The sequence below is a fragment of the Daphnia pulicaria genome, chromosome 3 (assembly GCF_021234035.1).
Source record: "Daphnia pulicaria isolate SC F1-1A chromosome 3, SC_F0-13Bv2, whole genome shotgun sequence".
Lineage (NCBI taxonomy): Eukaryota > Metazoa > Arthropoda > Branchiopoda > Diplostraca > Daphniidae > Daphnia > Daphnia pulicaria.
This window is the reverse complement of record NC_060915.1, coordinates 10,900,802-10,912,646: the sequence shown is the minus strand read 5'-3', so window position 1 is coordinate 10,912,646 and position 11,845 is coordinate 10,900,802. Positions and strand designations below refer to the sequence as shown.

Genomic DNA, 11,845 nt, shown 5'->3' with positions numbered 1-11,845 from the left:
GAATGAGTCAATCCACCCCCCCACGCACATGTTGTTGGGTGCAAAAGTTCGCAAAGGTGTAACGTGTAGGTCGCGATTGCGACACATTAAAAAAAAAAACGACAATCAATAAAGAAAAACAAGTCGCTACTTTACTGGCTCCCAGCCATGTGTGTTTTTCTGTCCTATAGTACCGACAGCGGCGATTTCAGAGTCCTTCTGCACGGATGCGCCATCTTTTACACAACAAACAGAACGTTCATCAGTTCCCTTCACGTTTTGATTATTATTTACCCAAAGACCCGAGTTAATACCACAAATATGTTGAAGCAATTGTCAACCGAGTAAAGCGTAACTGTATAAGCTGATAAAATAAATGACGAAACTTCACGGTTGTTTCGCTGCTGATACCAAACTACAGGTGGAATGTATACATATATGTAGGCTATCCACGTGTGTTTGTAGAGAATGAAAGAATTCGGTGGTGATAATAGCTTGTTATAGGAGAAACTCGCGTCCCCTCGTCCTGTCACTACCTTCTACTCTAAGACGAATGGTCAGTAGGTTGATGATGACCCAAACGCACAAATGACGGCTTTTGCATATAGCGAGAAACCAGGTTTGCTAACACTTCAGGATACGTGGCACTGACTGCCAAAACTTGTTTAGTAAGCTGCATCTGAGTAAATATCCACCTGAAATAGTAAATTTCAATATTTTTAAAAATCTGGATTAATTAAGCACGGTTATTACATGACATCATCAGCGAAGCTATCCTCCATTAATTTATCGGCTTCATCCAAAATAAAGAGCCTGATAGGATAGCCTTTGTCCCAAGTGCTTTTAACATTTCCTCTTCTCTTCCATTTTACTTCTTTCTTTACATTTACATTCGTCTCCCCTCAAGAAACAAGTGCATGGCTCCACCCCTATGCCTTTATAATCAAGGTTTTACTATATCATATAATCGACTCAATACATTCTCTTACTTGGTTGTTGTATTTCCTTGTTTAGGACGAGTAGGAATGAAACATGTTTGACCAAAATCAACCGGAGGAACAACTTCGATACAAAAAACCAACCCGGCACAGATACAGTGTGAGGGAAAAATTTTGGACACGAAAAAATAGAGGAGGATTAAAAAAAAAATTGGGAAACGGAAAGAAGTGTTCCATTATACATGTAGTGATTGTAGATGAATAGTATAGCTGGGACGGATTCTTAGTTTTTCTTAGAAACACACACACACCAACAGGTAACATTTTCCAGATGATTTGGTTTTTTTCTTCTTCGACACTGTGTAAATGGAGGTCCTTTAATGGCTGAATGGTTCAGGAAAAATGGATTATTTTCTGTTATCTAGATCAAGTCACGAAAGGCACTTCGTAAGAGAGAGTAGCAAAAATGAATCACATAAACAGTTGGTTGTTTCATTAACGGGAAAAAGTTGTTGGGGGGGTTGTTGTTCCGGTGCTTTACGCGGATGTCAAGCCAGACAAAGGCAAAACAGATTGCACGCCGAGGTGTAATCGCTAGTGACACGTCGAAGGGGCACCGAAAAAGAAGAAGGAAAAAAAACATAATAAATGAGAGGACAAAACTTTTAGGACGAAAACACTCCCCCCCTTTAAAATCGAATAAGAGGAGAAAAAAGAAAACCATTGAAAACCGGGAGCTGAGATGGAAAATAATGAGTGTAACTTATCACAATCAAAAATCCAAAAATCGTTAAAGGTAATAGTTTTGAAAAAGAAATGACGTACGACAAAAAAACCAAACAACGAAAGGCAAGTATTGACGAGGGGTTGGGAACATTGTGTTGTCGTTTTGTGTAACGATGAGCCTTTTGTTTCTATTGTTTTTGGTCTTTCTCTCTTTTCCTCAATCACCTAAAACTATGACCATTTGCACCATGGGCTAGTTGTTGAGGAAGTGAAGGGAATCATTGGATCAAGTTATTTAGTTTCAGGTAATTGTTTTTTTTTTTAAACGGGTGATCCTAATATTTCTAAACATACATTGCAGGTCCACTCTAAACCTTCTAATTCCATTGCATATGCAATGTCGCGCGTCACATTTGCGCAACTTCCATGGTACCATTGTTGGCATGAAACACAGCTCAAAGCAAATGTTGTGCCAAGATTGGCTTTGCAAGTAGACAAGGAACAGAATTCGTCTCTAAAGTTTTCCAATTCATCTTTCTGAAATGAATTTTTAAAAAATAAAAGTAATTGAGCCAAATTAATTGTCATCGTGTCACTAACCTTTCGGTTTTCTTGTGAGTAAGAAATAATTTCCTTTGTCGAATCTGCCGTATTTCGTCCTGCTGTTGGCTGATTATTACGAGCCTCTACCCCTTTAAATCACGGGAAAAATTTATTCACTTTAATGAAAATGAAAATTACTTTAAAAAACCCATATTACCAAATAACATTTCGTAAATGTATGCGTTAACTTGAGGACGAAGCCCACAGGGCGTGATGTTGTTTCTAATTGCGGTTAGCAAATCACAACAAGATACGACAGTTTCATATCTAGGTGTTATGTGGTTGATTGATCGTAATCCGTGACAAAAAATGTAAAAGCTGTCATCCGGAATGCCACGCAAAAATACTCCATTCAAAAAGGTTGCCTAAAAAAGAATAAAGCATCAAATGCCAACTGTAATATAACTTTTAAATTTAACAAGACGTAATATTTTACCATGTGTTGAGGGGAGATAGTTAAGCTTGCTGGTTGGGAAACAAGAATAACAACATTATCACCCGGGTAGTAGCTACCAATGATGTAATCAGGCAAGGAACTAAGTGGTTTTATGTCGCAATTAGGTGTTTCCGATTTCATTTCCGATATTGGAGACTTTGCGCAAGCCATTGGTGCACTAAATCTTCCTGCAAATTTTATTTTTGTTGGATATCCAGGACGATTTACTTTACCAAATGGGCCATCACTTCTAAAAAAACAAAAAAAAAATTATAAATTTCATTTTTGCCACACGACCATCTGAACGCTCTCTCTCTCACCGCCATCAAACAAAAAATTCCATACCTTTGAGACTTTATGAATGAATCTTCCAGTTCTTGGAAAATATCTGCTTCGGTTGAGACATTTTTTATTCCACCGGAATGTCGTTTGCATGTGAAGACTAATGTCAAACTATCTCTCTTCTGTTCTTCATCAAAATAAAAATATCTTGGTTGCGCCTTTGCGGAATTCAACAATTGGTGCCCATGATAACAGCGTTCACACAATTCCGTTTCGCTATCACATATAAACGCGGTTTTTCTTTCACATTTCTTGCAAATAGGACCAACAACTGTTGGCAAAATCATTGCCGGTAACGCATCTTCAGATTGTAGAAACATTTTTAATCCTACTTCCGGTAGTACAGTCCTGTGTGGTAAAAATTGGTTTATTATGATTATTTGAATAGTATAAATTTTTTTTTTATTTTTTACCATGTAAGTGTTTCAACTAGGTATTGCGTTGAATGCTTGATTCCTTCCGTGAAGAGTAGTTGTCCCAACATGGAATGATGACATTTCTTCCAGACAAACTGACACATATCGCAAATTCCATTGCTGTTTAGCTGGTTCGATTGCAAATTCCAAATACACTTGAACGCCATTGTCCCCTTACAAGTTTTTTCATAAACGTCCATTTCTTGCTCGACTGCATCGTCGTTGTCATTAGGTAATTGTAGAAGATCTAGAAAATTAGAAAAATGTTAAAAAATCAAATTTGGCAACAAAATTTAATTTTTCATTCATCATACCAAGAGCAATTTGTTCCAATACTTCATCACTCGTATTCCGAGAATAATTAAAAAATTCTGTCTCATCTTCAAAGAGCAAAGTTATCTCACTGTCATTCGATTTCTTGTTTTTTCTGTTAGTAAGGTTAAAAAAGATATTTGGTTTGTTGTATTCTTCCTTATGTTTGAAATTGGGTCCCCAACTTATATTAGGAGACACATTGCTTAGCTCATCGGCTTGAAAATTTTCATTGCCTTTCGCCGTGTATGCAGTAACCGAATCATACTCCTTTACGCTAAAAGTCAACTTCGGAATCAGATAGCTCAATTCTGGATTTTTCTGAACTATTTTGTGTAATCTGAATTTGTTCGCCACATATGTTCCAGAGCTAGTTAAATATTAGAATTTTAATGAATTAATTTACATTTGAAGTAACTTAATGATTTACAAATGAAAATTACATTTTGTAGACGACTTGCCGTTGAGACAAATTCATTTCTTTTCCACTACCATCTATTCTCGTACTGATAATAGCTGTCAAACAGTCATCAGGCAATCCAGGAATTTTCCGCCAAATAAGTCTATCTTGCTGTAAATATTCTGTCATTTCCTATAAACAAAAATAATAGATTGTAATCAAGCTGGTGAATATAACAGATTTCTTTTCATCACCAGTTGCCCAGCAATAAAAGAAAACATGAACACACAAACACCAAAAGTCATTCAAAAATGGTGTAATTGATCAGATAAGAGCTCGCAAGTGAAATTGGTCCAACTATAGACACAATAATGACCAAACAATATCCGGACCGTCTCGGAACGACCCAGTCGTCCAATGTGTGTACATATGCAAAACATGCCAAACCCTTCTATCCACCCTCTGTGTGTCAAATCCCCATTGCCACCCCACAATGGAATATGATGACACTAATATTATCCGACTAGTACTACTACTACAACTAGTACGAACATGCAGTAGCTATAGTACTAGTAACAGCAACTCGGACAGCACTTGACATGACAATAAACAAAAGCAGCTCCGTGTGTGTGTGTCTATAACTTTTGCGACCTTTCGCCGTCGCCATCGTCATCCCCCTCCTTTATTTTTCTTTTTGGCCGGGCCATAACACGGCAGATTCGGGAGACACGGACAAATAAAACGCGCACGAGAAAGAGAAAGGAAGGGGGTGAGGTTGTATAACAACAACAGCAGAAGCCAAAAAAACAACATCTTTATAATTTTTTCAACGACGGAGCTGACAAGTATACGACGATGCCCTCTGACATTTATAGATGTTGTAATCATATTCGACGTCGTCGCTATAATACATGTACAATACGCAAATTACGTCTCGTCATACATACATATGTATGGGCACACGGACATGCAGACACAGTGTAACAACTGGTGAAATATAAGTCGAGACAAAAATAAAAAGGGTCGCCAATGGAAGGCTGTGCACTTTTATCCCTTTGTCGGTCGGTCGGTCCCCTCATCATATGCAAACTATAATAAAAATGGCGTTCATCAAATCAAATTTTGAGTTCATCAACATTTTCGACAGTTTTTCTGTTTTGTTTTTCCTTGTCGTCTAGAAATTAAAAAAAAAATAAAAACTACCGGGTGGAAAAAGACATTTCTCAAGTGGCACTTTTGTTGGCGAAACTCGAAAAACCAACGGGAAAAAAATCAAAATAAAAGATTTTTTAAAATCTGAGTGTGCCGATCATGATGGATCAGAGTCGATAGTCATCGAGAGAGAGACGACAGTGACGGTGAGCATTCCTACGTGTAAGACACACACACACACTCTGCGTGTGCGATATGTGTTTCAGGATGGGGGTGGGGATATCAATGTCCTGGAAGAAAGTCGACTGGAAATCTCTTTTTCGTGTGTGTTTTTATCTGATTGACTTGTGTTTTGTTTCCAAACTCATATCGTTGGGGGAAACAGAAACAAAAACAAAATCAGATGGAGTGGGGAATAAGACAAGGAGACCCCCAGACATGGCCATTTAAAAATGACCCCCTTCCATCCATCCATCCATCCATCCATTCCAGGCTGGACAATTCTGAACAAAAAAATTCCTCAACTGGGATTATAGGAGGGGAAACAATGTTAAGTGCTCCGGCGGAAGTGATCTCTCTAAATTTCTTTGTTGTTGGTTTCGAATCGATCTCGTTTTTCCCATGCCCGACATTCAATTCAAATAAGAGAAAAAGGACGACATGAAACTATTGACATTCTTCTTCCGATCCTGGAATGGTTGAATCGAAATCAATCAAACATTTCCGAAAAGAGAAGAAAATGACAAACGAAAATAATAACGACGGGATATGTAAGAAAAATAAAAAAGAAAAAAAAAATAGACTTGGTCGCTCTACTCGAGAGAGAAAGTGGCGAACCCCCGTCCAATTTCCCCCTCTTTTTTTTCTATCTGCTAATGCCATCAGCAAGTCTGTGCCACTAGTGCACTTAACAAAAGGGAAAAAAAGTGTGTGTTTGGGCACAATCGGATGGGCGTTGTTTCATGGAAAAATGTGTTTGTGTGCTTGCTGCTACTGTGAATAGTTGAATAGAGTCGTCACTTACCGGGTAGAGGAGAGTCAAAAAAAGAGCTGGAACTGCTAGTCGTCGGTTGATGGCCAGATGAAAAGAGGTACAACGAACGTCCGGGAGGATATGGCAGCTGTTAGCGGCTGCTGCCAGTCTCCAAATTAGCAAGTTAGCCTGTTTAAAAAAAAACAGATAACACAATCGTTCCCGCGCTCAAATTTGACTTGTCTCACGACGACACGAACGAATCAGAGTAGAAGACGCTCACACACACAACAATACCCAACAGCTGTTGACACTTTGAGTCGTCAATCTCTGGCGATCTGTTTGTTTCCACGGGATTTAGCACAAACAAGTTTCGTTAGTCTTGCAAAATTAAGTCTTCACTTTGGAAATGAGTTTTCACAAATGTTGAAAAGACGCGTGGTCTCTCGGCACCAAGTTTCAGTTGCAAATGAAAATCAAAAAGATGAAATGCGTTGGCTTCTATCTGGTAGAGGAGAGAGTTTGAAACGGGACGGGCACGGACACGTCTGACTCGCCTGGCGTCCAGGAGGAGACTGAAGTTCTCGACTGGGTGGAATTTTGAATTTTGAACTTTTCTCTCCACCCATCCCACCCCCCATTTAGAAAACAAGTTGGTCATTTTTCACCGTCATGGGGCGCCATATTTCCCGGATGATTTTTTGGCGGCAATATGTTATGCGTAGGAGAAGGAAGGGTTTACAAATCGGCCATATTGAACTTTTCTCTCCACCCATCCCACCCCCCATTTAGAAAACAAGACGGACATTTTGGATTTTTATTTCCTCCCCCATCCCTAACCTTTTTTTAGTTATTTAACTACACTAAAATTTAAGTGACGCAAAAAGCAAACAAAAGAAATATGGATCGGATGAAAAAAGTTGTTATTAAATGAACGCTACAAAGTTTTAGCTGGAGTTAAACCAAAATCGAATCAGGAGAAGGTTTTTCTAATTTAAATATTATTTTTTATTTCATGCAAAAATGATAATGTTGATGGTCGATAGGTATACTGTGCCGGTGAATGTCATTGTACAATGAAAATGCATGTAGAGAAAATAAAATGCATGTAATGCATATAAAAAAATGCATATAAAATGCATGTATGAGAATGTCATTGTACAAACACAGCACTCTAGCGGTCAGATTTCCAGCAAGGATAGTAAATATCCATTCAAGCATGATCTGACCGCTAGAGGTGCTGTGTACCGGCTAGGTTTAACGAAGGAGATGGGGTGTAAAAAGTTAAACTAAGGGGATATAGCTCGAACGCCGGCCTAGCAGTTAAGTAGGCCATGATAGTGGACGACACGTTTCATTTTTTCTGTTCAGAATCATACAGTTCCAGTGGCATTGGACAGTTCTGTGGCATTTATCGAGTCACTATTTCTCTGTGCGGTTTTCCAATTATCCTTGCTTTATCAAATTGAACAATGGCATTATCGAAAGGTGCAACAAACATACGTATCGTTGATCATCCAAATCCCAGAATTGTTTTGTGGCGATATTTTGGTTTTGTGCCGATGGATGATCAATCTGACATTCCCAACAAAGAATGTGCTATTTGTAAACTGTGTTTTCAAAAATTCCAGGGTAAAGAAATAGCTAGAAGAAATATAGATTCATTAAAGACACATTTGAGGAAATGTCATCCAGAGCTTGTGGACAAGTAATTGTAGTTTTATTTTTAAATCGAAAATTTTAGACATGCTTCATTAATTGTCAATTATGTAATCTTTCTCAAATAGTATGAAACAAAAACCACCAATTGTAATATCCACTCCAAACATTTCGCCCATTAGCTTATTGTTAGCTGAACGAAACGTGTTATTGAACAATAAAAAAGATGCAATCACAATTTATCTAGAAGTTTTTCAGCGTGGGTTTCAGATAAATCATATTGGAAAGATTCTCACAAAGAAAATGGAGGATGAAGCCATTAAACGCTGGGCTGTAAGTGAAACATATTTTTTTCTATTTGTATTTGGCATAATTCCTTCATTGCTATATGTAACAAAACAGAAATTGACTGATGAAAAGCGTTATAGTTATATCCGTCTTATGGATCAACACAATGCCAAAATTGAAATACAATTGAAGAAAATTGATGAAGATGTAATAAAGCTAAGGGAGGGTAAGCGGGTCTCGGCTGGCTATCCTCGGCAGAATCCACCCAAAGAAATGGATAAAGTTCCAGAAAAAAAATTAATGTTCAACCCTGTCACCTGGTATGTAATATCTTTTTACAATCGTTATAATGTACATGATCGATTTAAACTTTTTCTTATTACATCTTTATGTAAAGGATGGAATTGTCTACTCACTACGAGGAATATCAGAATTCCAATAACTTTGTATGGCTTGGGGACGGTATTGAAGAGAAGAAAAGCAGAGTGGAGGAATGGGTGTCTTTGAGTAATGAAAAAAAAACACATTACACTGACATGGCAACAACTGACTTATTGGATTACAAGGAAAAATGTCCTTTTCTTAGTAAGTTTTTTTTAAGTACATTTTTTATATTAATTTTATAATGAACTATTATTTCCTAGTTTCTAATAACGTCACTGAAAACGTTGTATTTGATAACTTGAATCGGACATTGGAATACGACAATTATTAGTCAAAGAATTCCCAAAGAGTAGAATGTCTTGAAGTATCAAGGTTTGATTGGAAAACGAATAAAGATTTTCATACGTTTACTTATATTCATGTCTACTTATTTATACATGAGTCACGCATAAAAAGATACGATATCAATTTCTCAAGAACTAAGCCATGTAATTCACGTGGGGAATATTGTATGGAGAGAATTTTGTAGGTGTGTAGGGTGAATAAAGCGCTACATCTATGTGATATATGTGATTGTAGATTACGAGTCATGCGTCTAACCCGGAAAACTAATATGATTAAACGCTGGAGAAGTTTCGAAGTTGTTCAAAGAGAGTTTTCACATGAAAACGCCCTCGATGATATCCTTCGCTAAAAATGTCTGCAGAAAGAAAGAAGAGATTATAAGACCTCGCTGAGCTCGTTATCATGTACAGCTATGGTTAAAATAATTGCAAAACCACTTAGAAGGCCAAAAAGTTGAAGTAATATCTGCAATAGAGCTGAACGATGTTTCCAAGAATGTCAGTTCAATGTTGGCATCTGTAAGGGAAAATATTGATCAATGTAATTTTTTTTTACTAAATTCTAAATATTTCATTATACCATGTCGAGTGCGATGTAAAGAAACATGACTTCGGTGGCGGCGAATATCCAGGCTGCTGTATAGTTTGCTGATCCTATAGCAAGTCCTACCAGCACTCCCAGAAGGCAGAGGAGGGAGGAAATCAATAATTTATTATTTAATTTTATTTATCAATAATTTGTCGATTAACGGGTCGATTAACGCGATCATCATATCCCTACAAAATAAATAACAATCATGTCTAGTCTGAAAAATTTAGACTAAACACACACCTTTCCAGTAAGAGATACCCTCTTCATTTTTTCAAATCCTACTGCGAGGACACATTCAGCAACACCACCAGCCACAAGTTGCTGGTCCAACAGCAAGGCTGATGATCCAGTTGAGCAATTGTTATTGACATTGTAGATTGGGATGCCATTCATTCCCAAAGGATACAAAGCTCTCTGTCCACAGCATGATTCACCTATGATACATACAAATTTTAACTTTCTGAAGCACCATGTGTAAAGTATTAAATTAAACAGTTTATCTTACCATCGACATATCCTACTACAGCCTGTTGGATTTGCTTGTAATCTACTTTTCCATCTTTAAGGGCGTTCGTAACTGCTTCAGCAACCATGTCTAGGTAATCAAAGTCTGAACGTCTACCGGGTTTCTCAAACTAAAAGAAAACATTAAAGCTATTAGTAAATTACGGATAATCGTAAAAATTTTGATTGAATACCTTGGTCATACCAACACCAACAACGAGAACCTTCCTCAACATGTTATTAGCCATTTTGATTGATTTTGGGCAAACGCGTAATAGTGCAACAATGATGCTTGGGGACTCTTTGAAGAATGAACAATTGAACGAATGTTATCGTCGAAGGTAAGAGACAAGACTAAATGTCATGAATGACATAACAAGTAAACAAATATTTTTTCTTTTGAGTTCAAAGTTTATTACGCGACCGCTAGATGTTTCGTTTTTCTACGCATCTGAACAAAAATTCAATTTCTTTGCATATAAAAATATTTTATCAACTAAATTAAACTGGAATATGAAATGAGCAAAGTGTTGCTATTTAGCATTTGCATTTGAAAGGCACGGAACCGTTTTCGTTTCTTCGCTAGAAAGAGTGAAAAAAGAGGTAAAAAGTGGCATAAGGTTACTGTTTAGTAGCCGACGCCATCGAGAATACACAAAAAAAAGTTTACAGAGGTTTGTGCTGCACTGTTGGCGTAATTTGGCGAGTCCGAATCAACTTTACACCTGAAAAGACCCATTTATTGATCCTAGTTTAATGGTTGCGTAGTTGGAAGTTTTCAAAGTGATACGAAACATTTCCATCAGTGTCCAAATCAAAAGAAGACCAAAAGTGCTTGCGTGTGCTTCACCAGACCGTTTGTGTACGTAGATATTTCTGTGTGTGTGCCCTTTGACACATCTAACTCAGCGATACTTTTACGCATTCAAGGGCTGTTTTTGGATTCCTTCTTTATCGACTGTGCTGTATGTTCAGTTTTGATATCAAACCAATGTGGCTAGAATATGCAGATTTATATTACATCAGATGCTATTGTATTGGTTCTCCCTGGGATGCCCGGATCGTCTAGGCCGCTATTTGTAGACGCGGCGGGATTTGAGTAAAAATTGAGTTTGATCCGTTTTTTTTCACCGATTTCTGTCAATACTTTGAAACATCTATCACTCTCATTTCCTCGTTATTTTGATTCCTTATTTGACCAAATTCTTTCCTGGTCTTTCCAGGTCAGTCTCAACAGGAAGACCTCCAATAAAGACCTGGACATTTAGGCCTAAAATGACAGAACACATTTTAAATACTTAAAACAATGAATTTTCAAAAACAAATACCTGGAAGTTCTGAACCTATAGTGTAAATAACATGTGCATTCTGGAAAGCAATCTCTCTGGTTGGAGCAAGTATCAATCCCTGTACAGTACTGATTTCAAGATCAATAGATTCCAGCATAACTATTCCAAAAACAAGAGTTTTCCCTGTTCCAGATTTCGACTGAATAACCATATCTAACAAAAAGAACAATCAGAACTTAAAATCTTTCATTGGCAATTAAAGTTGACTACCGATTCCACACTTCCCGATTGGAATAGCTTCCAGTTGTATGGGTGAAGGTTTAACATATCCATTTTTGTTAAGTTCTTCATAATAAATTTAAACACAGAATTGAAATTATTTATCAGTATTATTGATCTAATGCAAATGCATTACAAACATTCTAACACTTGTCTAGAAATGTGCATGTCTGAAAAAGTTAGTTCTTCTTGAGTTTTAACATCTTCAGTTCTCTGCTTGGAATCAAAC

At 37.3% G+C, this 11,845-nt stretch overlaps 1 protein-coding gene and 1 long non-coding RNA gene across 2 annotated transcripts; both read right to left on the bottom strand.

The window, feature by feature from the left end:
- Positions 1–9,675: 9,675 nt before the first annotated feature.
- LOC124329439 (sterol carrier protein 2-like) lies at positions 9,676–10,436 on the bottom strand. The gene is made up of 4 exons (XM_046788500.1): positions 10,243–10,436; positions 10,050–10,179; positions 9,785–9,978; positions 9,676–9,729 (listed from the first exon to the last, which is right to left on the bottom strand). Exons 1-4 carry the CDS (start codon positions 10,294–10,296, stop codon positions 9,676–9,678), a joined length of 432 nt encoding a protein of 143 aa, XP_046644456.1. The 5' UTR covers positions 10,297–10,436.
- Positions 10,437–11,274: 838 nt separating this feature from the next.
- On the bottom strand, positions 11,275–11,675 carry LOC124328325. The gene is made up of 3 exons (XR_006916264.1): positions 11,608–11,675; positions 11,377–11,550; positions 11,275–11,318 (listed from the first exon to the last, which is right to left on the bottom strand). It is a non-coding gene; the product is annotated as an uncharacterized LOC124328325 (long non-coding RNA).
- Positions 11,676–11,845: the final 170 nt, after the last annotated feature.